At 42.2% G+C, this 25,494-nt stretch overlaps 2 protein-coding genes across 2 annotated transcripts in view; one reads left to right on the top strand and one right to left on the bottom strand.

Moving 5' to 3' along the window:
- Nucleotides 1-696: 696 nt before the first annotated feature.
- On the bottom strand, nucleotides 697-16,017 carry SPCS3 (signal peptidase complex subunit 3). Its single transcript, XM_069573120.1, has 5 exons — nucleotides 9,381-16,017; nucleotides 7,960-8,033; nucleotides 5,810-5,886; nucleotides 5,116-5,231; nucleotides 697-4,166 (listed from the first exon to the last, which is right to left on the bottom strand). Exons 1-5 carry the CDS (start codon nucleotides 9,521-9,523, stop codon nucleotides 4,034-4,036), a joined length of 543 nt encoding a protein of 180 aa, XP_069429221.1. The 5' UTR covers nucleotides 9,524-16,017; the 3' UTR covers nucleotides 697-4,033.
- Nucleotides 16,018-23,681: 7,664 nt separating this feature from the next.
- The window catches only part of ASB5 (ankyrin repeat and SOCS box containing 5), a 39,168-nt gene continuing 37,355 nt past the window's right edge, over nucleotides 23,682-25,494 (top strand). Inside the window, exon 1 of the mRNA XM_069573117.1 lies at nucleotides 23,682-24,062. Coding sequence (XP_069429218.1) covers nucleotides 23,717-24,062 — 346 coding nt within the window. The 5' untranslated portion in view covers nucleotides 23,682-23,716. The remainder of the gene's footprint in view (nucleotides 24,063-25,494) is intronic.

Below are 25,494 nucleotides of genomic sequence, written 5' to 3'. Positions count from 1 at the left end.
GAATACCGGAGGGGTTGCCATTTCCTCCTCCAGGGGACGTTTTTCTTCTGTCATTAATAATGACTAGTGTTTTACTTATTGACTCTGTACCTGGATAAATCGTAAAGGCAGGGCTGAGAACTCCCAGCTGACCTCTTGTATCATCCCAGAAAAATATACTTTGGTTTAAAAAAAAAGAAAACCAACTTCCCCTCTGAATCCGATTTTCTCTTCTTTTGAGGGACTATTTCTATCATTGCAGTTGTCTTGAGTCCACTGGGAAACACTGAGAAATGGAAATGATAGGATTCCCACAGCTCGGTGGGCTCACAGGGTGGGCCTAGAAGCCATGAGTGTGAGGGAGGCTGGATGCCATCGAATGCAGTCACCTGTCTAATCTGACCCGTTCATTTCTTCATGAGCTCAACCAGCATCTTGAGTATTTAAAGTCAGGTCTGTGTGGTGACTTTCAACTGTTATCTGTCTTCCCGGTTAATGTCCCGTGGCTCTTATCAGAAGCCTGGCACTGGGGGAACCCCGGTCTTGGCAACAGGAACGCAGTGCTTGCCTGGCCTGGGCGATGTCCAAGGTACGAAAGGAAGGAAGGGTCAGATCTAACGTCACCAGGAGCTCAACAGTGACAACAGCAGCCTTTACAAAGGAGCACTTACCTGCAAAATAGTCCCCATGGTCTGGCCACATTAGAGAGACAGTGACTTGGTTCATCATCAGTATTTATTGGGCGCCTATTTTGTGCAAAGCACTGTGTTAGGTGCTGGGGAAAATACAAAGATAAATCCACAAGACTGCCCTCAAAGAGCTTACAGTCTAGGGTAGGAGCAGTCTCTGGAGATCTGCTAGGTGTGACTACCCTCCCCGACACCTGCCCCAGAAAAAGACAGAGAAAAGGAAAAAAGAAAAAAACTCAAGTTTACTAGACTTGGTTTCATCCATTTTTAGTTCAGCAGCTTCACATTTAAAAAAAGCATCTGAAAGTCTTTTAAATGCATACCTTTTACTCATAAACAAAATTCATTTTCATTAGAAAAACGTTGAATATTTATTGCAATTAAGAAAAGCCTCAAATGTTTCTTCAGTATCGACATGTTTTTCTATGAATTTAAAGTAAACAGTTTCCCAAATTGCATCAAAACATGCAACAACTTTTTGAAACAGATTTTTTTTAACCACTGGCAGTCACATAAAAGGTACATAGGCTGTCTGCTAAAAGCAAGGGAGGCTTCTGAAATGGACAGATGTTGACTATCAAAATTCACAGCTTATGGTTTCCCCCCCATAAACTCATGTCAATTCAAAGTATTATAAAATACAGCCCCATTAACCTGTACCCCAAAGATCCAAAGCTTTAAGGTTTAGATAGTTCTTATAGCCTTAAAGCCTCTCTCTTAGTGCTATCACTAGGCTGGCCAGACTCACCAGAGCTGTTAAGATAATTACAAAAACAGAAATTCAAACTAACCCCTTTTCCTATTACACCATAAAGGATTTCTGGTCTCTTGTTATCTTCCTTTAGGCACAAAGAAACCAAATGTAATCAAATGTTGGGCATGAAAAACAAGATATATGTGCTGGTCCAGCTTAAACTGCAGGAGGAAAGGAGGATGGGAGCACATTAGAGAAGAGTCTTGCAATAATCTTTCCCAGGATGATCCCGGGACTCAAATGTTTCTAATTCAAAGTGTGAAGCCTCCAGTCTTGTGGAAATGCAAGACTTTTGAAAACACTGATGCTCAGGTAGACAATGTTATCAACTGAACACAGGTCCAACTTTTTCATGCAGTTACAGTGGACTTACAAAGCTGTGCAAACCCAAAAATGAGTTCCTGAGGAAGGTTTTGTATTCCTGTGTTGGATCATCCTTGTCCTGAGCAGTTTCTCTTTCAAATGAAAGCAAAAACTCTATTGTACTAGTAGGCCTTTCTACTCCCCTTCCTCACCTAACTCCAAAAAGGGGGTGAGCCTGGACTGAACAGTAGCTGGAGTAAATTTCCACATTCATGTGCAGCAAACACAGATCCAGGTGTCCAGAGGCATCCGAACCTCACAGCTGGCCCTAGGTCTGCCTTGGGCTGCAGGCCCATTGAGAGCACCCTCCTCAAGGAGCACACACCCTTTTAAGCTTTGATGCCGACAGATGTTAAGTTCGTGTCTAGTTATTTGTACAAAAACGATACAAAAAGTTAAATCTTCTGGGTGTAAAATCTAACAGAAATAAAGTCAGATCAGTATGAATTATATGTTAACTATCTTTCAGTCATCTTATTACATCTGCCCTCTCATTACTAAGGTGCTTTTCTGTTCAATCGGCCAAAGAGATACAATGAATTTTACAGATGTGTATGGTATAAAAGAATCACTATTTAAGTTAACTAGTCCAACTCTGTCATTTTACAGATAAAGAAACGGAGACCCTGAAAAGTTTAACAAAAAAGCTGCGAGCCAAACCCAGTCTAGTATTCATGACACTGTACCTCTGGCCTCCACAGAACACATGCCCTTACAAGCCAAGCTGTTCCAGGCAATGTAAGTAAATGGAAATGTGTTTCTGATGACAAACGTCAGCCACTGGTGTAAACGATGCTTAGAAAACATTAGCCCTTTTTGGTTACTGCTGACACTGTTCCTGCAGTGTTTGGTCTAGCTTTTAGGGATGATTGATCTGCAGTTGCTTCCTTTGAGGATGTTTATTTGTCCACTATAGAAAAAAACATGGTTAAATACGATCATATAATCAATCTCTAAATTATTTTTACATACGTTTGGATTCTTTTAACATGAGAAGAATTAATCTATGCAGAGAATGAGTGACATATTACCTCTATATAAATTGTTGGCAACTTGAAAACCAGTCACTTTCATTTAGAAAAGGAACTCTTCTAACTAATAGAAAGGGCATCCAGGGTAACAAAAGCTGTATTAAAAATTACAGAAGTGAATTTTAACTAGTCTGTCATCTGAGGTATAGGCGAAAGGACATGCTCAGAGAGAGAGATCTGAGTTCAAGGGTCAATGCCCTTCCTTGCTGGCTATGTAATAACCTGGAAGCAATTCAATAAACTTCTGGGTCATTTTCTTTATCTGCAAAGAGCTAACATTTGTACTACCTACCTCATTAGATTATTGAGAATCACATACAGTCAAATATATGTGAGTGCTTGTAAATAGAAAAGCACACCAACAATATTGATTATTATTACCCCAATAATTCTTAAAATGTGGACCTAGAAAAAAATTTAAATAATTACCATTCTGTGGCACTAGGCATGCTCAGGAGAACAAACTCAAGAGAGTAAACCATGCAAACATTTTTAACTTTCTATGGCAATGTTAAAAAAAAAAAAAAAAATCACACAAAGACATAATACCAAGGAGCTTTTTTTAGAGAAAGCACTGAAAGACACAGACTTAAGTGACTTTAAAATGATTTGAGAATGATTTACTGCATACAAAGAGGTATTTAGTCTTAAGTGGAGAAAGCTGCTAGTCACCTGTCAGAAAAACAAGCATTTGGGCATTCCTAAGACAAATGGAATAAAATTCCATCATGTTTGGCTGTTTTGTAAACCAGGCTTCTCATTAGTATTAATTTTTCCAGTATTGAAATATACCCTAAAAGAGATAAAAGAAAATATCTGCTTCTAAATCACATCCAATGTGAGCCTGCATGAATGCAAGGCTTAAATAGAGTTCTCTCAACTCCACAGGTACCTGAAAGTATTGACTATCCTTCATGATCACTCATATTCCATCCAGAATAATGGACATACAGCAAGACTTCAAATACAAGTACTTCACAGACTCTTCTGATGCAGCTGTCTTACTCTTATAATACTCCACTCTGGTGGCCTTGGTTTGTTTTTATTTGGAAAATTAGGTAGTACATTAGTCTTTCCCTTCAAATATGCCTTCTGATGTTCATTCTTATACCAAAAAAAAAAAGTTAACAACGCAAAACAAATGAAGATGCAAGGAAGAGAGAAACGAGATACAATTCATTAGGTATAAAAATATGTTGTTTCAAATTCAGAATAATTTAATAACTCTTCGTTATTTCATATGTATCTGGAAATGGGACAGATACGTGTCCTGATCCTGTCACGAGAGGTAGAATTCCAGCATTTGGTACAACATTCCAGGACAGGGTTAAAGTGACATTCCTATTTCCCCTGTAACGAGACATCATAAACAGACATCAGCAGAAACATTTGTAGTTCAATAAAAATGTTTTAATTCAAGCACTGTGGTATCAGATACTTTATGTTTTAACCAGCTCTAAGTGGAATTCTAATCTACAAACACATTTTCTCAAGTCTTTTGAAATCTCAGACAATGCTGGAAAACCCCACCATTCTCACTGTAGGCTTCCCGTAATGACCCACCTGAAGTTACTTAAGCATCACAGTTAGGCAAGCCATCAACCAAAACATGTAAATGTGTAAAACACAGGAAACATAAACACATTTGAGCTAGAAATCAGGGTGAAATGATTTGAAACTTAATTCTATCATTATCCACATGGGCAAACCTGAACTGATCAAAATCTCTCAATGCTGGAAAATTTTTATCCGCAAAAACAGGTTTGGTTAAAATAGCTCTTCCCTAAAATCCTTTCCAAAGCTGACCCACAGAGACTAGAGTCAAAGCGGACCCAAAAGATCAATCATTCTAATTCCTTCATTTTGCACAAAACGAAGCTGAGGTTCAGAGAGGTTAAGTGAACCAAAACCAGGAACCTCAGTATCAAACCCTGGACCAACAGGCTGCTTCCTCATTCAGGTTCCCTGGCAGCTCCTCTGACACCCCTAGAGGAGCCCTCTGGGGATAACGTTCCCACCCCGGGATCAGCAGCCCAGGACGCTGCACTCCTGAGGGCAGAAGCCCCAAGCCCTCCTAGTCTGACTATTCAGTTCCCAGAAGGCAAGAGAGCCGAGCACTTAAGACTCCGGCTTGCATGGCACTGTTTCTGCTCAATCTTTCAGTTCAGAGCTATGTAAATACTTTTCTTCTCTCTCAACTTTTCTTTTTAGCCTGTAACATTTTTCTTTAAAAACACATCACGTCTTTCTCTCCCCTTCACGTAGCATTGCATGTAAAAAATGACAAAGAGTTGCTCACTTGAGACCATTTCCGTCGTCAAAGAAAAAATACTTTGTTTTCATATCTTTTAACAGCAGCTTCGGATTATCACCTCTCAGAACAATCTTGTCCCAAAGGACAACCTGGTTCAGAGCCTGCATTAAAATAAAAATTAATTAGGTAATTCAATAGAAATTAGCATCTCAGTCACTGCAGATGTATTGGTAAATAAAGTCTTATTTATATGAATGAATCTCACTTTGAGGGAACTGTTAAAATCTTAAAGCAGACAAGCAGATAGACACAAGAGGCCAACTTCTCCTGGACAAAAGACATTTCCCTAAGGAAAATCACCTCTTTTGCTAAGACAACCCTATTATTTAGAGCCCTTAAAGCTCAATGCAAGGTTTCAGACTTCTGTGCTCTTCAGAGCGAGACCCTAGGAGAAACAGAAATTTCACTATGGTAAAATCCTAGGGGTCAGACAATCCTTTCAAGTCACTGCTTTGACAGATCACAAACAAGTTTGGGAAATTAAGAACATGAAATGGAGAAAAAACACATCTGTAAAAAAGACCGAAGCTACAAAAGAGAAGTTTTCTTAGTAGAGTCACCATCTCCATGGGCTTACCAAATTACTCAGGTCAGATATTTCAAATATATAAAATTTATATTCTTTCCTAAAGAATGAGGCTTTAAATAGCTACAAACATACTTCCACACAGGTACTTACGTTATTTTTTGTTGAATATTCAGCTGATAAATACAGAAACAACTGCTTAACATTCCAATCAAATATATTTTCTAGATGTAAATAAATTAAGGAGTATATAAATCACAAAGCAGCATACAACTCTAAAAAGATTTTAGTTATTCTTAAATTGATAATTCATAGCAATATTGATACTAAAATTAAAATAAAAAAGAGGTGGCCCAGAATCATACTGGTGCACTAATACAAACATATAAAAGATAATACAGTGTAAAATCCAGCTCATTCCAAAGTCAAAAAATATCAGTGAGATTAAGAGCATCCTTCCCTGCTCCTCTAAGCATTACTACCTGAGATACTTCAATTAATAAAAGAAATTAACCAAGAAATAAAAATTCAGTTTTCTGTAAAATCAACCCACTCAGTCTAAAAGAAAGAGGACCTAGTATCTTAAACATACATGACACCACTGGAGTTCTGAGTATAACCAATGATCACAAGGCAACTTCATGTTATGCAAAACAGAATAGGCTCAAGTAACTAAACCAAGTAAACTGTACAAGTTGAACTGAACGGAACCAAGTACAGTAAACAGGACATGTTGTTTATGGACACATGCCAGTAGAGATCAAAATGTCTCAACCCATGATGTGCTTTATAAAGGGAGAGTATGAATACCAATTTGATTTACAAGAGTGAAAACACTCACCAGGACTAATTACAACACTAGTGGCACTGAGACCTGGGTTGGGAAGATCTCCTGGAGGAGGGATGGCAGCCCACTTGCCTGGAGAACCCCATGGACAGAGAGGCCTGCTGGGCTACAGTCCGTGGGGTCACAAGAGTAGCACACAACTGAGCGACTAAGCGCAGTGGCACTAAGAAACGAGCTGAGTTAATGTCTGGATTTTATTCAGCATCATACATTAAGTAAGTCATTTCATTATATCCATTTACATGCTAAGAGGAACAGGTTCATGACATTTCTCTCTTGCATATGTGTCCACTAAGAATCACTATTTTACAATTGATGTCTTGGATATCTCTTTATATGGACAGGTACAATTTCAACTTTCAGCAGCCATGTTAAGAGAATCTGAACTACAAATGATGAGGCTGGGAATAAATAAATATAATAGTTGAAATATCAGGAAGTTTCACTGTAATTGCCCAATACACAAAATTCCTACTTTTACACTAGATCCAAACTCCCTCACTAGCTTAGATTAAAAAAAAAAAAAAAAGATATGAAGACTTAATAGCAGAAGTCTGCCACAGGACTTTTCTGATGGTGTATTCTATTTCCTTCAAAAAAAAAAAAGTGCCTAAAGAATTAATTACTAGTCTACTTCTAAACCCCACAATTTTTTTTTTTTTTAATGAAATTAAAAGTAATTCCAGGGTAGTAAAGGGGCATGTCAGGTAAACTTCCCAGGTACACAATCCGGGAAGAGAGCTGCTTTACACGAATTCAGACAGTTCAATCTCCATATTCAGTTTTAATCCTGGGGTCCTAAAAAGGCAAGTGACTTCCTAGAAGTGACTGGGAAGAATATTGCCAAAATAGTAATCTAAGCCCCTAAAAGAAGATTAAACTGGCCAAAAAGGAGTCAAAAGGTGGAAATTCAAAATAAAAAGAAAATACTGAAATCACCTCCACTTTAAGTAATTGTTTTCATTAAGATTTCTCTTACTATGTAAGTACTTATAAAAGAACTATAAGGCAGAATGCTAGCATTTTTACTAATAATCATCTGATAATGACCTTCTGAACCACAGCACATGCAATTCACTTTTTTTTAACATATGCTTCTCTCTGCTATCACAAAATACTGACATATTCTTTGGCACTGTACATGAAACACTGCATCTAGGTAGGCTGAGTACTGTTAACATTCTTCCTCCTTTAAGCTAAATGATCTAACTTTATTTTCTTTCTGAAATCCATACTCAAACTCTTGTAGCTTTAGATTTAACTCATGAATCTATAAACAAGTTTTCTCAAAGTATGAATGAGGGGACATTAGCACGATCATACTGATGAAAACACAAGCACAGAAATTTCCAAGGTTTGACTGATAACAGTGGGTAAACATTTACTGCCCCCCAAGTCACTGAACAATATGTATATCATTATACAAGCAAGGAAGTATATTTTTTCAAAAGGATATCAGCAGTTATATCAAATGTAATGAATCCCAAATCACTTCTTTCTCTAGGTCCAGTGAAGTCTTCTACATTTTTTCTAGAAGCAAAAAATAGTTAAGTTTCACCATCCTTCAAACTTAACAGCATACAAAATTCACAAAGTTCCTTACATAAGTGAAAGACGGTCTAGCTGTACCCCACAAACAAGTAAAAATCAGAGAAACTTGTGTATCAACAAACATTCTAATTCACTATTAAAGCAGGTCTTCAGCTATTTCCATTTAACTTAAAAGAATCCCTAACAAAACCCAGAGGGAGATAAAAAGTGCTCAAAAAATGTGAAAGATTTTATGTCAAGTGATCTGGAAGAAGAAATTACAGACGACTATAAGGAAACCAAGACAAAATGAATAATTGCTATTTATTGAGCGATTACTATGTGTCTGTCAGGTCCACTATGTATTTTTGACAATCATCTCAATGCTCACAACATGCCTATGGGTTGGGTGTTACTTCCACTTCAGAAAAAAGCAAATGAACACCAAGGAAGGTAAGAAGCTAGCTCCAGATACACAGGAGCTAACAGTTCAGGATTTACCATGAGCCAGGCTTTTCTAAACTCTTCCAGAGCAGAACAGACTCGGGAGTTTCAGCCAGGGTCTATCTTCATGTAAAAAAAACCCATTTACTAAAAAACGTCAACATAGGCAGGAAAAAAAAAAATAGTGGGGGGATAGCTATCAGATGACCAGCTGGTCCGGGTTTCGGACTTAAGAAATAAAACGAAGGGTGAAGACGAGAAAGCACTTGTTGAAAGATGGCATAGAGAAGGACAGGAGAACCAGGGAGGAGAAAAGAAAAAAAAAAAAAAAGCTACGAATCGAAGTAGTAGTCCCGGTAATGGACATTCGCGGAAGGACCATGTCGTTTTAAACTCTACTTGGGGGCATATTTGCAGAGTGTATTCAAGCGGCTTGGCCCTTCAAAAATGTTTAAATTCAAAGCACGCCGTCGCTCAGCGCCGGGGTGTGGCGTCCTCCTCAGGCACCCTCACCCCTCCGGCCCAGTCGGCAGGCACCTTCGGCGGCGGTAGGAACAAGCAGACCCCGGGGAGTGAGGGTTCGGGGGTCGAGCGGCGCGGACCCCGCGCCGGTTGGGGGTGCGGGGAGGGCGCGCCGCGCTGTCGTGGGGCTCCCTCATTGGCCGCGCGCGGGCGCGGAAGTGAGGAACCGGAAGGAAGGGCGGACGCCGACCGGAGCAACGCTCCACAGAAAAACTGAAGAGCGAGCCCGCGAAGGCGCGGCGAAGACGCGGCGCAGGGGGGCGCCGGGGATCGACCCGCCCGCCCGGGGGCGCCGGCTGCTCGTGAGGGGGCCCCGCAGCCCGGCCGACCCCGCGACGCCCCGCCCGCCCATCCCCGCCCCCCGGCGTCGGCCGCACTCACAGCATGATCCGCGAGACGTGCAGCCGCACCGGGACGCTCCTGTCTTTGAAGGCGGTGGTGATGAAGCAGCCGAACGTGAGCGCCGCCATCACGCTCAGCGAAAAGGCGAACAGCGAGTTCGCCCGCGACAGCACCGTGTTCATCTCGGCCGACGCCCCGAGAACGCACCGCGGCACAGGCACAGCCGGGACCCCGTTCCGGCAGCGGACCGGCTCCCGACGATCCGCGCCGCCTGTGCCGCGCGTTCCGGGGACGCGCGCCACCGCGGCCCCGCCTCCTTTCCGGTCCCGGACGCGATCGAGCGCGCGCGTCCCCGCTGCCCGGACACACCCACCAGCGGGCGGGGCGCGCGCAGAGCCCGAGAGCCTGAGCCGCGCGCGGGGCCTCCCCCTGCCCTTCCGCCAATCAGCGACGAGGAGGGGCGGAGTTTCGCCGAGGAAGGTCCGCCCGCTTGGTGTTACGTCCCCTGGCCCGGCCCGGGTCTGCTTGCCCAGCGTCCTTTCTCCGCCTCTTCGTCAGCTTGTGTGGAACTGTGGCTTCCTGGGTGCTTACGTTCCGTTACTTTGCATTTAAAATCAGCGGCGGGGCAAGATCGTTTGGTGCGTGTCCTGACGGGTCGCGTTTGAAAGCAGCACTTTACAGCGCTCAGTTGTCCCCTTTGTCAAGCCTGATCAAAGTTAGAACATCAGCTTTTGGGGAGGGCGTGGGGCACAAAATGTATCGGATAACTGAAAGGATGACTTCACTGGGCTCTCAGGATCAAAGAAGGTGATCGCTGTGGAATTGCTATGCCACACAAAGGATAGTTTAAATTTTTATAAAGTATATAAATTTATAGTGTAAATTTAGCAAGCCATCAGTACATAATGGCCCTGAGAGACCGTAGGGTTCAGACTGTCAATCCCTGAGCTTAAACTGCCGACACCTTTGTTGTGTTAGCAGCTAGGGTGGGTTTTTGTTTTGGGTTTTTGTTGTGTGTGCGTGTGTAATTTAAAAAATAGGATTCAATGAGCAGTAATCCGCTGAAGTTAACTTCTTAAAAAGTTTTGAGTCCATAAACTAACAGTGCGAACACCTGAGATGCCTGCAGACCAGAAAATGATACTCTGACCCTATTGCTGTTTTACCTGATCTGTTGTTGAGCCCTTGTTTCTTTGTACTACTCAGTAATCACTCAATTTTCATACAGCCATACAGTTAAAATTCTTACTAAATGCCTAGTATGCCAGGTACAGCAGGCTCTAAGAGAACAGGACTAATAAGACAAAGCCCCTGCTAAATTGAAGTAGGGCCAAGTAATGAAAACCAAACAAGCTATAAACTAAAGAGAGATCTTTATCTAAGTTTAAGTGCTGAATGTTTATCTTCCAGGCAGCACAGTAATTAAATGAAGCAATGAATTGTTGAACATCTACTGTGTTGCACGATACAGAGATGTCTGTGTGTATAATATGGATATCAAAGAAGTATCCATTAATTCCTTCTTTATTGAGAAGTTTTTTAGTGTGTGTGTCTTTAGAAGATGTGCTTTAAAGAAGATGTGTTCGTTAACTGCTTTATTCCTGCCTAAGCCAAGAATGTTTGGTAACAGAAGAGAATCTGTTTGTTTGTTTGTTTTTTTAAAGTTGAACAGTAGCAGGGAAATTCGCTGATACTATTGAAAGGAGACAAAGAGAGACTCCTACCAGAAACTGTATTAGATAACCAAAAATCTGCTTTGAAGAAGAAGGATACTACAACAACCAATGCCAGTCAGCCTAATTCTGAAAATTCCTATGCAGAGAGATGAACTCTCAAAGTAAAGCAAACAGAAAACCCTAAGGCCAATATTCTGAGCTCGCCTCCTGAGAATGGTGCCCATGCATGTCCTCACTGCCTCTGATTCATCTAGGAGTAAATTATTTGAAGACCCATTTATAATTGGAATTATAAAAGAAGCATTTCATTAGATTATCAATCCAGTGTGTAGATCTGAGGCACTATAAATAAATCTCTCAAGCAGCAGCCCTCTCCAGTGAGCTCAAGTAATCAATTATAGCTCCACTGAGAGAGATGCTTTTTAATGTCTGACTTTGCCAAAAAGCAGGCTAACAGCTGATCCATTCCTAAAGACGTTAGTGTCAGTTTTCAAACACTTTATTCATAAGAAACGTTCTAAGTCAGGCATCCAGAATTCTTTGGTTCTTAATTTTTTTTTTTGATTACTTCAGTGGTCCTGCTGCTAAGTCACTTCAGTCATGTCCAACTCTTTGCAACACTATGAACTGTAATCCACCAGGCTCCTCTGTCCATTGGATTCTCCAGGCAAGAATACTGGAGTGGGTTGCCATGCCCTTCTCCAGGCAGTCTTCACGTACCATGGGGTCAAACTCATGTCTCTTACATCTCTTGCATTGGCCATTATTTAGTAAAAAATAAATTCAGAAACTGAGAACATTGAAGATAGAATCAATAGAGTTTAAACTCCAGTAAAGATTTTGGAATGTTAATTATGGTGGACATCTGTCATTCATGTTTACCTAAATTTTTTTCAGTGCTTTCTCCACATGGTAATATCAGTAGTTCCGCACTGTGTGCATTCTTCCTTCCCAGTGCAGAATCCGAAAAATAACTGCTTTTCCCAGCACTTGGCTGCCAGGTACAGACATCTGACTCAGATTTCACCAATCGGATAAACCCTAATGAACTTACCATTTGATTGACAATATAAGGAAACAGGAGACTGACATCCAAGTTTTCAGGCCTGGGTGTTTAAGTTTGAGGGTGAGTGAACCAGCCTGGAGAGTCACAGCAGAGGCAGTGTAGCTGAGTGGTCATTGGTGGTAGAAGCAGGACAGGTCTAAGGTCAGATAAGCCAGCCAGTCCCATGCATATGACACATCCCAAGAAAGATCCCTTCTATCTCTGCTGGGTTTTCTTTGTTTTTTAAAATCTGTGCTGTTTAATTTCTGCTTTCTTTTACTCCAGTCATCACCCAAATGCTTACCTTGTTTAATACTGTTTTCTAGTGGTTTGTTATGATTTCAAATCTACTTGTTTATGATAAAAGGAAGCTGTTTTTAAGAGTGAAGTGGTTTTCAAGAACAAAGTTTTTTTCTTTAATAATTTTTATTGGAGTATAGTTGCTTTACAGTGTTGTGTTAGTTTCTGCCATATGGCAATCTGCTTTATAGACCCACTCATTTTTTAGATTCTTTTCCCAATGAAGTTAGTGTTTTGATGTAAAAGTGAACTTGTGTGTCAGGATGTCATCAGCCACGTCCCTGCTGAGCACTAAGTTGCCCAGCAGCTGAGGGGTCCCTGGGGGCTGATCACTAAGAATGTGTGGGAGGCAGCTGGGGCAAGGGGGCACTTAGGTTACAAACACTGGAGAGCGTTGCATCCAGGCAAAGGCTGGCCGTTGCTGATCTAGACAGCTCTCCAAAGATCTCTGGGCATTAGCTCCTGCTGTGAAGGCAACTGTTACCAGCAGCGACCCCAAGAGGGACTGTCTTCTTGCCTATCGACTCCACTGCAATCATTCCAAGCCACAGGTTCTACCAACAGGGGACTTTTCATTCTTGTGCTGGCAGCTGGCCATTAGCTCTAGTTGGTCAAGCCTTTTCCCTGAAAACCAGCTCATAGAAATGTCCAGGTCCCCTTGTCTGGAGTGATGGTATAATTAATCTACTATTGGCTTGAGTCTGTTATTTCTTTATTGGTTTATTAAGAGACATTATCCTGTATGCTGTTGGCTTATGAAATTTTTATAATCCCCACAGGGAACCTGTGTTAAATAAATTCTTGGCAAAGACACTCTTGGTCTCTGAGCAAGCATAATTTGCCGCGAAACAAAACAAATCCCTATTCAACAATGACATTATGTGGCGTTAGACTTATCATTAAAATCTATTTTCTGGAATATTAAGCCATGATTGACCTCTGAGCCTAAAACTGGTACATCACAATGAACCATGTTTTCTTACATTTTTGTCATTCAGTTTACAGTGTTTATGCTTAGCTTAGTTACAAAGTGCCAGATGGCAACTCATTGCCAGTAATTTATTAGGAAATAAGAAAAACACCATGTAATATATAGTGCTAGAATATGGAAATGCTGATCATCCGTGGCCATGTTTTAAAATTTACACCAATTACATATTTCTCTGGCTACAATTTTCTGAAATGAAGCCCACGTATTGTCTCACAAGATGTTTAGCCCTGGAGTCTTTTCTCAGCACTTTCTTTTCTGCGGTTGTGTAAAGCTTCACAAATCAACATGGAATTCTGGTGCTCTGAATTTTCTGCCCCTGCACATCCAGGATTGTGCTGTGCCATCTCAAAGATGTTATTCTTTGATGCCTTCTTTGTTTCACTACCCAATTAGTCACCAAGTTTCTGTTGACTCCATCCCTAAATGTGTCGCATTTTATCCACTTTTCTCAGTTTTCACTTCGTTACCCTAGTTCCAGGCGTCACCTCAGCTGGCCCGTGTAGCAACACCGTCACCGGTCCTCCGATTCTGTCCCTGTCCTCTGTGATTCTGTATACACCAGTTAAAATCCTCCTCCCTTGGTTTTAAGAAAGCTTTTCAATCACCTTCCATTTAATTTAGAATAAAGTCCCATGGACTTGCGATGTGGCAGTTGGCCTCTTTGAGAAGGTATTTCGAGGCAGAGCCTTGCATGCACACAGGTCCCCCAAGGGGACCAACAGTGAGGGCAGTCGGCAGGCGTCACTGTCAGCAGCTGGGAGAAGACATTCTAGACAAGAGTCTGCGGGTACTTGACAGTGTCCAGTATCCGTGGCTCAAGAGTAGGGTCATGTTCCCTCCTTCAGCACCATCTCATGCCTGGCTTCAGGCACACTGGCCCTCTATCAGGTCTGGGGAAATCAAAATCCTCGACTACCACCTATTTTGCTATAAGGAAGGCTCATTCCAGCGCATCACACTAGCATCACTGAGGCTCCACTCTCTACAAGTGTTTGCCAGGTTATAGAGAAATAGGTTTGGGCTTCCCTGGTGGCTCAGACAATAAACAATCTGCCTGCAATGCAGGAGACCTGGGTTCAACCCCTGGGTCGGGAAGATCCCCTAGAGAAGAGAATGGCTACCCACTCCAGTATTCTTGCCCGGAGAATTCCATGGACAGAGGAGCCTGGCAGGCTACAGTCCATGGGGTTGCAAAGAGTCAGACACACCTGAGTACAGCTCGGCAATCTGCATGTAGGTGCAAGCTGGGCTGAGGAACAATATCCTTGAATTCATCTGACTTATCCATGGGATCGAATATAAAAACACTCATTGATTCAACAGATAAGCTTCAAAGGGACAGAAGACTGGAAGCAAGCTGCTGATCAAACGCACGTGACCCAGACTGGGATTCTAGAGTTCCCAGGGAAACAAAGCATCTGGATTCATAATTGCCTCCCAAGGTCCCTCGAGGAACAGGCATTAAAAAATCTCCAAAAGTAGCTTTCAGTTCAGCAGTCTGTTGAGGGTGATTTTCCAGTTGGAACAGGTGTGGAGAACTTGATGGAAACTGTCTCCGGGACACAAGTTTCTTAAAACCAAGCAGTTCCACCAGAAAAGACAGTGGCAGCAGCCTCTAGGGCACAAGAAGGGTCTGCTCAGAAGAAACCCAGGGGCCAGCAGCCAAGTGGAGCTCCTGCACAGAGCCCCGAGTGCCCACATGCGAGGCTCCAGGGGAAATGCAAAGTACTACCTGTGGCCGGCATAGTACCCCAAACAAGGTCCGATGACTGGAACCTTCTCCTTTGCAGGCTCAAAATCTCTGCAAAAAGATTTCAGTGTCATAAATGTCACTGTGAGAGAGGAGAGTGTGTCTGGGTGGGCGTTTCCTCCCAAGACCTAGTAATTTACACAGTACCCGACTTCAGCTCTTGCTGAGAAATCGCTTCTAAGCGCCCAGTATATAGATGTTCTACAGTTCTCGTCCTTTTGTAGGCAATCTGGTCAATAAATCCAGATTTTTCTTTTTTTCCCTCAGCTAGTACACTCAGATACCATTGAGTTTCTACCATGGTTTTGGCAATATTAATACCGCGTTTCAGGAATCTAGTTTTTCCTGGGATAACTGCCAGCAGCAAGGACTGGTTTTGTTTTTTGCATTTGTTGGGTAGAGAGCTAGGGCTGTGGACAATCCTTTCCGACCTAGTATCTGTTTGAACTGTTTGATAAGCGAGGAACTCTGGAGGCCTGGCCTTGAGCTGGTAGGGCTTCTGCTGCGCTGACTGTCATTCAGGTGAGAATCCTGGCCGGAGAAGGTGCAGGAACACCACCTCTACCCTGTTCCTGAGTGAGAACTCCTCTGAGCTGAATAAGAAATTGTAGAATCATGTCTGGATCTGGATCTTAATTTAGCTTGAGTTTTTTTGTTTTTTGTTTTTTGTTTTTAACTTTGAACTGGTAACCCACATGAGCAAGTGATTTTAACTGTAGATTCCAACTCCGTTACACATTAACATGCTAAGGGACTTAGGCCCTTTTTAAAATTTGTGAAATTCAACAATAGTGAAAAATACATAAAACAAATACATAAAGTGGTAACCCAAGTTCAAGACACAGGATGTTGTCCCCTGCCACACACACATTCTTTGTCACACCTCCTGCAGCTCAAAAATAACCGCTAACCTGATAAACACGGCCTTGCTGTTCTTCATTTCATTTTACCACCTAAGTTGCTGCTGCTGCTAAGTCGCTTCAGTCGTGTCCGACTCTGTGCGATCCCAAGGACAGCAGCCCACCAGGCTCCCCCGTCCCAGGGGTTCTCCAGGCAAGAACACTGGAGTGGGTTGCCATTTCCTTCTCCAGTGCATGAAAGTGAAAAGTAAAAGTGAAGTCACTCAGTTGTGTCCGACTCTTCCCGACCCCCTGGACTGCAGCCCATCAGGCTTCTCTGCCCATAGGATTTTCCAGGCAAGAGTACTGGAGTGGGTTGCCATTGCCTTCTCTGTACCACCTAAGTATGTGTCCCTAAAAACAGTGGTTCAGACCTGCCTTTGTATGATGTTTGTGTTAAGCGGCATCAGTCAGGTCTGACTCCTTGTGACCTCATGGACTGTAGCCCGCCAGGCTCCTCTGTCCATGGGATTCTCCGGGCAAGAACACTGGAATAGGTTGCCATGCCTTCCTCTGAGGGGATTTAATAGCACATACATATAATTATTTAGTATATATTAAACTATTAGGATTATCTTGCATATTGTGAGATTATTCTGGTGTGTGCATGCTCAGTCGTTCAGTCATGTCTGACTCCACGGACTGCAGCCCACCAGGCCCCTCTGTCCAAGGCAACAATACTGGAGTGGGTTGCCATGCCCTCCTCCAGGGGCTCTTCCTGACCCGGGGATGGACCCCCGTCTCCTATGTCTCCTGCATTGATGGGGGTTCTTCACCACTAGCACCACCTGGGAAGCCTTTGTGTGAATTTCATATAAAGGAAAGCGTCCGTACTTTGGGGGAGGTAGGGAGTCGTTTCTCAGCACCGTGTCTGTGAGAGCCGGGGGTGTGCACAGCTGCTGTTTGTTTTCCTCACGAACAGAAAGCCGGGGCCTGGTTCACTGCCTGTTTGGCCAAGCTGAAACCAGATGGTGTCCTTGCGCCGCGGCAGGTGTTCAGCCTCAGTGCCCGCGATGCAGATCTGAGAGTGGACGCGGTCTCCCCGCTTGGTCGGTGGAATCCCCTTCCATTCTCACACTTCCAGCCAGCACGCCCCTCGGTGAGCCTCGTTAGCTTTTTATTGATTCTGGGGCTGTCGCCAATGGCCTACCTGTTCGGTCTCCACTTGGAAAACTGCAAGCTCACACACTGAAGACCCTCCTCTTGGAGGCCACACACGATGATAGCAAACCGCGGTACCACCTGAACCATCTGGGTCCCTTGTTGGATGCCCAGGGAAAGGGCTCATCCCGGTGAGACCAAACCAAGCTGCTGTCTGCGCCAGCCGATTGGCATCATTGCTGCCTGCATCCATCATGGCACGGAACATAGTAACACATCCGCCACCACAGACTGGCAAAGGGAAGGAGCCTAGCTTCGGGGCAGAGGCCAGCACTGCAGCGGACGTTACCCCCGTGTTCTGTCTCCTGAGAGGGGCGCTGCATGGCCTTGGGCATGCCCCCACCCCCGCTCCTGGTGGAGGGACTACATGGGCTTCCGTCTCCATAAGCTTAGTAAAAAAAACGCGACACGCCTTAGATTTCTGGAAACTTCACTGTGCCCAATACTAATGGGCTTCTTTCTGTCATTTCATTTGTGCTGGTTCTGATTCATATTGATACATCTTTTTGTGTTTCCTTATTTTTGAATGAATGCTACATATATCTTTAAAAAAATGTATAGAAGTAATTTAAGGCCTGTGATATTATCTTCCTCCAGAGAGCATGCTTTTCATTGTTTCTTTCTGACAGATGCCTATGGGTGCTAGCAATCTTGAATCACCTTAAGCCAATCTCCAGGATAGAAATTTTCTAGACCATGTAGATTGTAGTCATTGAAAGTAGCTGGTGTACCTCTGGTTCACTCCTCTTTTGCCTCTTCTGGACATCAGCTGTAAGTGTGAGCCCTGTACCATGGGCCTCAATCTTGGCAGACTATATACATCACATTTTATGTGTCCTTTCCCCCAGGGACTCTTAGGAGGACTGCTTAATCTCTCTGCCATCTCTTCTGGTCCCTGGGGCAAGCGTGGCCTGAAATCCCTCTCTGGATTTTCCTCTTGTCCTACATTCTTGGGCCAGTGACTTCTCACTTTCTTCATACTTCGTGGATATTACTAGGAATGTGGTTTCAATATTTCACCCAGAAATTTTTGTTGTCTCCGCTGGGAGAATTAACTAGCCTGCCATTACCAAAAGCCAACACTTATTTTGTCAATTTTTATTTTATTGCAGTGTCATTCACTTACAGTAAAATGCACAGATTTAAGTGTACACTTGATAAGATTATTTTAAAATATATACTCCATGTTGTTGTTGTTCAGTCACTAAGTCGTGTCTGACTCTTTGGGACCCCATGAATTGTAATGCGCCAGGCTTCCCAGTCCTTCAGTATGTCTGGAGTTTGCTCAAACTCATGTCCATTGAGTCAGTGATGCCGTCCAACCAGCTCATCCTCTGTCGCCCCCTTCTCCTTTTGCCCTCACATGTTACCATCACCCAGATAAAGACAGATAATATTCCTATCTTCCTGGAAAGATACCTCATTGCTCTCTCCAGTCAATCCTCAACCCTATCCCTGGAAATCAGCCTTTTAATTCATATCACCATATATTTATATTGTTATATGATATTTATAATGTTGAACTTCATATAAAAGAAATCATACAATATGTACTCTTTTGCTCAGCAGAAGTTCTTAAGAATCTTCTATGTTTTGCACATATCAGTAGCTTAATCCTTTTATTGTTCAACTGTATTATGTTTTATAAATATCCCAGTTTGTTTATCCACTTCCTATTGATGGACACTTGGATTATTTCCTGTTTTGATTCCTATGAATATATCTATTTTGAACCCTTTTTTTTAGGATTCATTCATATCTTTTGCATTTTATTTCACATGGAAAATGATAGGGCATTTATATTGAAATTTAGGGCATCTGTATGTTATTGGATATTCTTACACCTCATTACACACCAAGCTACACCTTCCAACCTCATCTTCATCAGTTTGTTTCAGTTGCCATATTTTTGTTTTTTTTTAAATTAATTTATTCAACAGATTTTTATAAAGCACCACTTAGTATGTGCTAGATACTGTTCCAAATGACCCAGAGAGATGTTATGGGGAGGGAGATGGGAGGGGGGTACGTTTGGGAACGCATGTACACCCGTGGTGGATTCATGTCAATGTATGGCAAAACCAATACAGTATTGTAAAGTAAAATAAAGTAAAAATAAAAATTGTTTAAAAATAAAATAAAATAAACAGTAACGTATATTATAGTCCTGACAACCAGTTGAAGTAGTTATTAATATTCACATAAAAATAATATATTAATGAATAAAAAGTCAACTAGAGCCTTAAGATTTCTACCAGAGAAGAGGATCATATTTCTTTAAAAAAGAAAACAAGGAAATCATGGTTTCAATAGGATCACTCTATTTCCCATACATAAAAAATATTTATGCTAAGATTTAACAACTGGAAAGCACTAGAAACAGGCAATTTTTATTATATCCTCTTGACATGTTTAGTATAACAATTTGAATCAATGCTGTAGTTAAGTCAAAAGGATTTAGCCTCATTAGCTCTGGAAATTTATAGACTAATCTGGTCATATTTGAAACTTATTATGATAGTTGACATTTGAATGACATGAAATTAAGTCTCGAAAACACATCACACACACAGTGTCAACTCATGCATGTAGTACTCGGGATGCTAAAGGAAGCTGAAAGAGAGACTTGAAAGAGGAAAGGTCAGGGTCCCAGGGAGTGGTCTTATCTCTGACACCTGTGTGGTGGAGGGAGCAGAGATCATACCCAGAAAGGTGCCTGAAAGAGGAAGCCCAGGGGCCTTTGTTTTCTTTGTTTTTTTGTTTGAAAGATGCTCTGAGGATCACCCCAGGTCTCGGATGTCCTAAAAGTCCTCCTCCATTAACCTACCAAATAGCGAGTTGAAGCTCACCAGTGATGCCCCTGTCCTTTTCTTGGTCCTCATTCTCTTTGCTTTTCCTCAGTCATTTGACCCTGTTTTGAGCACTCGGTGTGGTTTTCAGTGTACTGCATCTTGACTGCCCTATTCTCTGCCCCCCTATCTGCTTCCTCTCTGCTGTTTCAGTGGGAGCTGCTCACCAGCCTTGAACAATCCAGAAGTATTAGCCCAGCCACCAAACAATCCCCTTTTCCTTGGCTCCCAGGTATCAAGCACACACGAGATTCCATCTCATGGAGTCATCAGAGCCTGGCTGGCTCACCCCCTGATTTAGACGCTAATTTAGGTACCTGATTAAATGCAGTCTTTGTTTGACCTCTCTGCTGTGTGTGCGCTTCTGTGTGACTCTGTCTCACTCTCCATATGCACAAATCGTACTTGCTTGTTCCCACAGTAAGTGCTTAAAAATAGAAAATATGGGCAGTAACTTGAGCACCTATTTTAGAGTCATAACTGTGTTCAAATAGTGCTGTTGCTCAGATGGACTTTTTATAGGTCACCAAAGCCCCCAGAACTCCACTTTCTTCATCTTTTCAAATGTAAATGACTATAATAGATATTCCTCTGGGATAGAATAAGATCGTAAATGAGGAGGTTTACATAAAACATGTGGCTGATAGTAAACTCTCAATAAAGGATTTCTCCCTGTGTTTTAACTCTCCTCCCATTCTAGTAACAGAATTGTTGAGCTCAGTTTCAGTTTGATTGATCAAAACCGACATGATTAGATGGGTTAGGATATGCTAGCTAATCACCTGCCTCACTCTACCACATCCTCTGAACATGGTAAGTGATAAAAGTATTTATCTCAATAAATCACGTAAATTAGTAATCAACATGTTGTTTTTTTAAGAAAACATGAGTGCCAGGAAAATACACAATATTTTTCATGTGTCCTTTAGATACTAATAAAGTATCAATAACTTATGGTGTTGCTTGGAAGGAGCTATAATGTAAAAAATACAGCATCTAGTTTATATTTGATGAGTTCCCATACTATGAGCTTTTCTATTTAGCCTTAATTTCTATTTAGTGATTAATAGAGACGGTAAAAGTTGCCAAAGGAGAGTTTATGCTAACAAAAGAAAGGTGGGAAATCAAGGAATTCATTGAAATGAAGCATGACATCTTGACATAAGTCCTAGATATTGGAGAGTTAGTATTTTCCTACTAGTAAAAACTGTAGGGAGTTAAACTGAATGTTCCAATGATAGCAGCCTTATTGAAATAAAAGTGCTCCTCAGCCCCAAAGAATCCAGTCCCCTGATGAGCTGATGTGGAGATAATTATTTATGATAGCACTTACTGGTAGACAGGAAGGAGTGAAACCTGAGAAGACGCTGAGGCGTGACTCAGGTGGGTTTTATTTCTGATTCCACAGCACGGAAGTGGGTGCAGGTGACTCAGAGCGCTGTGATGGCCCAGCTGTCCCTGGGCATGCCTCCCCGTGCCAGGGGGAAGACTAGCGGGAGGGTCAGCCTCCACAGTCTCACAGTCAGTTACTCCACCATCAAGAGTCTGCAGTTCATTTTCATCGCTTCCCAAAGCACATGTGGAACGCGCCACAGGGGCCCATGGACAGCCACTTAGTCTAGTTCTCTGCCTCTGAAAACAAGACCAGGGGGCTTTCCCATAAAGAGGGCTGTGGCGGCTTTCTAATACATTGACCTAATTTACTTTTCTGGGAACCACTCAGTCCCTGGGGAAAGGAGAAGCCTGCTTTGTTGGCACATTTATTTTACAGCTACACCTCCTTTGTCTTAGGGATGTTTTGTGTACGTCAGTGCAACCGGATAAGACACGCAGCATAAAAAAGCCTGCGACACTGCCCAGCACGACGCGTCATTGACACGCTTCTTTATTCCAAAATGAGCCACTTCTGTTCTCTTATGTCTTTGTTATTATTTGTGATTTTGGAACTTCTCAGAAGAATCGGGAAGCAATACAACAATGAACAGGCTTCAAGCCAGGTCATTTTTTTCATGATATGTCATTTTGTATCTCGGCATATTATTTTTTACTTAAATGCCGAAATACTGCCACTCTACATTACTGTTCTTAATAATTTACTCTATTTTGCTTTTTAAAATATAGCTTGCTTAAGGATTCCCTTATAAATAGTGGCATTTTATTTCTAAACTAAATAAGATAGGGTTTAACTGATGTTGAAGTTGAAACTCCAATACTTTGGCCACCTGATGCGAAGGGCTGACTCATTTGAAAAGACCCTGATGCTGGGAAAGATAGGGGCAGGAGGAGAAGGGGACGACAGAGGATGAGATGGCTGGATGGCATCACAGACTCAATGGACATGGGTTTGGGTAGACTCTGGGAGTTGGTGATGGACAGGGAGGCCTGGTGTGCTGCTGTTCATGGGGTCGCCAAGAGTCGGACACGACTGAGTGACTGAATTGAACTGAACTAACAAAGATTGTGTGGAGAAGGCAATGGCACCCCACTCCAGTACTCTTGCCTGGAAAATCCCATGGACGGAGGAGCCTGGTAGGCTGCAGTTCATGGGGTCGCTAAGAGTCGGACACAACTGAGCGACTTCACTTTCACTTTTCACTTTCATGCATTGGAGAAGGAAATAGCAACCCACTCCAGTGTTCTTGCCTGGAGAATCCCAGAGATGGGGAGCCTGGTGGGCTGCCGTCTATGAGGTCGCACAGAGTCGGACACCACTGAAGCGACTTAGCAGCAGCAGCAGCAGCAGCAACAAAGATTGTCAGCCTAAAAAAATATATTTTTGCTTGGTTTGCGAGAGTAAAGATGAAGCACTTCCGTTTGAAACTCTCTGGATACAGTGCCTCCTCCAGGAAGCCTTTGAACTGTATCCTGCCAGGACCAGACCCTTCCTCTTTATGCTGCCCTGTCCTCACTTGTATTTTATCTCATTTCTCTTTCCTCCTCTAGACTCTGAGTTCTTTGTGGCTGTGACATTCTCTGCCTCTCCAGCATCCAGCTAAATGCTCGACACATAGCAGGTGCTTGAAGCATGTTCAGTGGATGAATAAATAGCCTAAAGTTATGACCCTGTCGCTTTCCAGTCTATCCACTTATACATTTTTTTTTCCTGACAATAACGGAAGCCACATAATTGGCTAATTTGATGATCGGTGATTAAATCCACAAGTTATTAACTATTCGATAATTTAGCTCACAGTCTACAAATAGGACCATTTCGAAGGTTTAAGGTGATGGACTTCATTTTACCTTGATATCATGTGTTTCGCTTACATTCACAGCAGGAACCCCTTACCCAAAGCCTTCAAAGCTCTCAGGACAATTATTCCTCCCCTAAAACTAAGCTGCCTGGCTAGCTCAGTTGATAAAGCAGGTGGGTTCGATCCCTGGGTCAGGAAGATCTCCCTGAGAAGGGAATGGCAACCCACTGCAATATTCTTGCCTGGAGAATCCCATGGACAGAGGAGCCTGGCGGGCTACAATCCATGGGGTTGCAAAAAGTCCGACATGACTGAGCGACTAAACAACAGACAACAAAAAGGAAACACTCTGTACATTAACGTCAATACCTGGATTTTGAAACTCAGAGCAGGGAGATGGAGGGTCATCTTATACCCAGCTCGGAAAGTCAGGCGTCTCAGAACTCGGCACGTGTTGCCGCCGCTCCCCCGGAATATTGTCAGACCAATAGGCGTGTGCGAGGCACTTTTATGGACAGTATAAATATTTTGAGCTGGAGGCATCGCCACCAGCTGATATTTTCTTTCCTCAGGACCAGCTGTTCAGGAGCATCCCGGACCGGAGCCAAGCACATTCAGGACTTGGATCTGACCCGGCCCGGCGGCCCAGCCTGCGCAGCGATGTCGGTGGTGGAGGAAAACCGGCCGTTCGCCCAGCAGCTCTCCAATGTCTACTTCACCATCCTCTCCCTTTTCTGCTTCAAGCTCTTTGTGAAAATCAGCCTGGCCATCCTCAGCCACTTCTACATAGTGAAAGGCAACCGCAAGGAAGCGGCTCGGATAGCGGCCGAGTTTTACGGAGTAACCCAAGGACGAGGTATGTGTCCGGCCTGCGTTCTGGTTTCACGCCGACTTTATCTTTCATCCACAACCCAAGAAAACACCCCAGGTTTCCTCCTCTAGGGACCGACTCAAAGTGACTGTTTTGCCAGCTTCTCATCGTGGAAAATATTTAAGTCACTTCCTGGCCTCAGAAAAAAAAATAAAATAAAATAAAATTCCTTTTTTGGGTTTAATGAAATCGAGGTATGGTTGCAAAATAACCTAATGGGAATGTACTCTAAGGTAGATGTTTTCTTAATCATAAATATTTTTAAACTTTTAACGTTTCACTTGCCAAGCCATACTTTTACAGGGTTCAACTGCTGATTGCACTTCAGTTGTCCTTAATATACCCAAGTTTTTATGATTTTTTAAATCAAATCTTTAGGAATATGTAGAATGATTGTTACAGGAGAAGATTTGAAGGTTTTGTTTGTTTTTCACAGTTTTTATTTGACTGAGATTAGCTAATTCATTATAAAGTAAAGCACACTGTGGAAAACACTAAGATTTACGGCATGGGTTTTCCTGATGGAATTTTTGTCACTTTGCTCAATTTGTAAGAAATTGATTACAAAAGGACAGGAACATGAATGAACAAATGTTGTATGTATGCAGCCAAGTACATCCATCTATATTTCTTAGAAGAAATTGAAATTTGAAATTAAGTGAGAAACAATCATTTTAACCATAGACTTGAAAGGTTGTAAAGCAATTTACATTCTATTGGACTGCTATTTTGCACAACAAAAGCAATTCTTATGGTGGGCTTCAAGGTGACATTTCAATTTCTTAAAGTCTTGATTATTTCTGGTTTGAAAATCATCAGGCAAGCATGCACTTTTAGAGCCCCAAATATCTCTAAAGTAACTTAAATTTTTGTAATCAAAATATACTACCACATAATTAGAGAATGTATTTTTTTTTTAAGAATGCTTAGAATAGAAAGCTTGTATCTGCTTTTCTTTATTTTTCAATTTGTGGAATAACTTATTTTAAAAATCTAGGTGACTCTGTAGGTATATGTAAAATTGAACAAAGGTAGAAAATATTTTTTGGTGTATGTGGTAGATAAGGAGTACATTTTCCCCCCAAGGAAGATCGTTCTTATGCAAAATGAGAAAGTTATGTGTTCGTTCAAAGTGAGGAAAATCTAAATGCCAGGATGAAACCCGGACAAGGAAGGTGGGCTCTAGAGGAAACAGGCAACATTTTATCTTTCACCCACCAGCTCAGAAAAGGGATAACTGTTTAAATGTGGTATATACCGTGTTGGTAAAGGGAATATTCTGTTTTAAAAAACTAGCAAACATAAGAGATTAGATTTTAAAGTAAACCTCGTGTTTTTATATATAAGACTAAATAGATGATGCAGGCATAAGGTGATAAAGTTTATGGTCACGGGAAGCCCGTAACTCATTACTTGA

The sequence above is a fragment of the Ovis canadensis genome, chromosome 26 (genome assembly GCF_042477335.2).
Source record: "Ovis canadensis isolate MfBH-ARS-UI-01 breed Bighorn chromosome 26, ARS-UI_OviCan_v2, whole genome shotgun sequence".
Lineage (NCBI taxonomy): Eukaryota > Metazoa > Chordata > Mammalia > Artiodactyla > Bovidae > Ovis > Ovis canadensis.
The sequence above is the reverse complement of the archived record's forward strand: the minus strand, read 5'-3'. Positions and strand labels throughout refer to the sequence as shown.

Excerpts from the sequence above, each read along its gene's own strand:
- SPCS3 (XM_069573120.1), bottom strand. The coding sequence starts at position 9,523 with ATGAACACGGTGCTGTCGCGGGCGAACTCGCTGTTCGCCTTTTCGCTG. Across the intron at positions 8,034-9,380 it reads CACGTCTCGCGGATCATGCT|AAAAAATGTAGAAGACTTCA; the intron begins GTGAGTGCGGCC and ends TTTTGCTTCTAG. Across the intron at positions 4,167-5,115 it reads GACGACGGAAATGGTCTCAA|GGGAAATAGGAATGTCACTT; the intron begins GTGAGCAACTCT and ends GTCTCGTTACAG.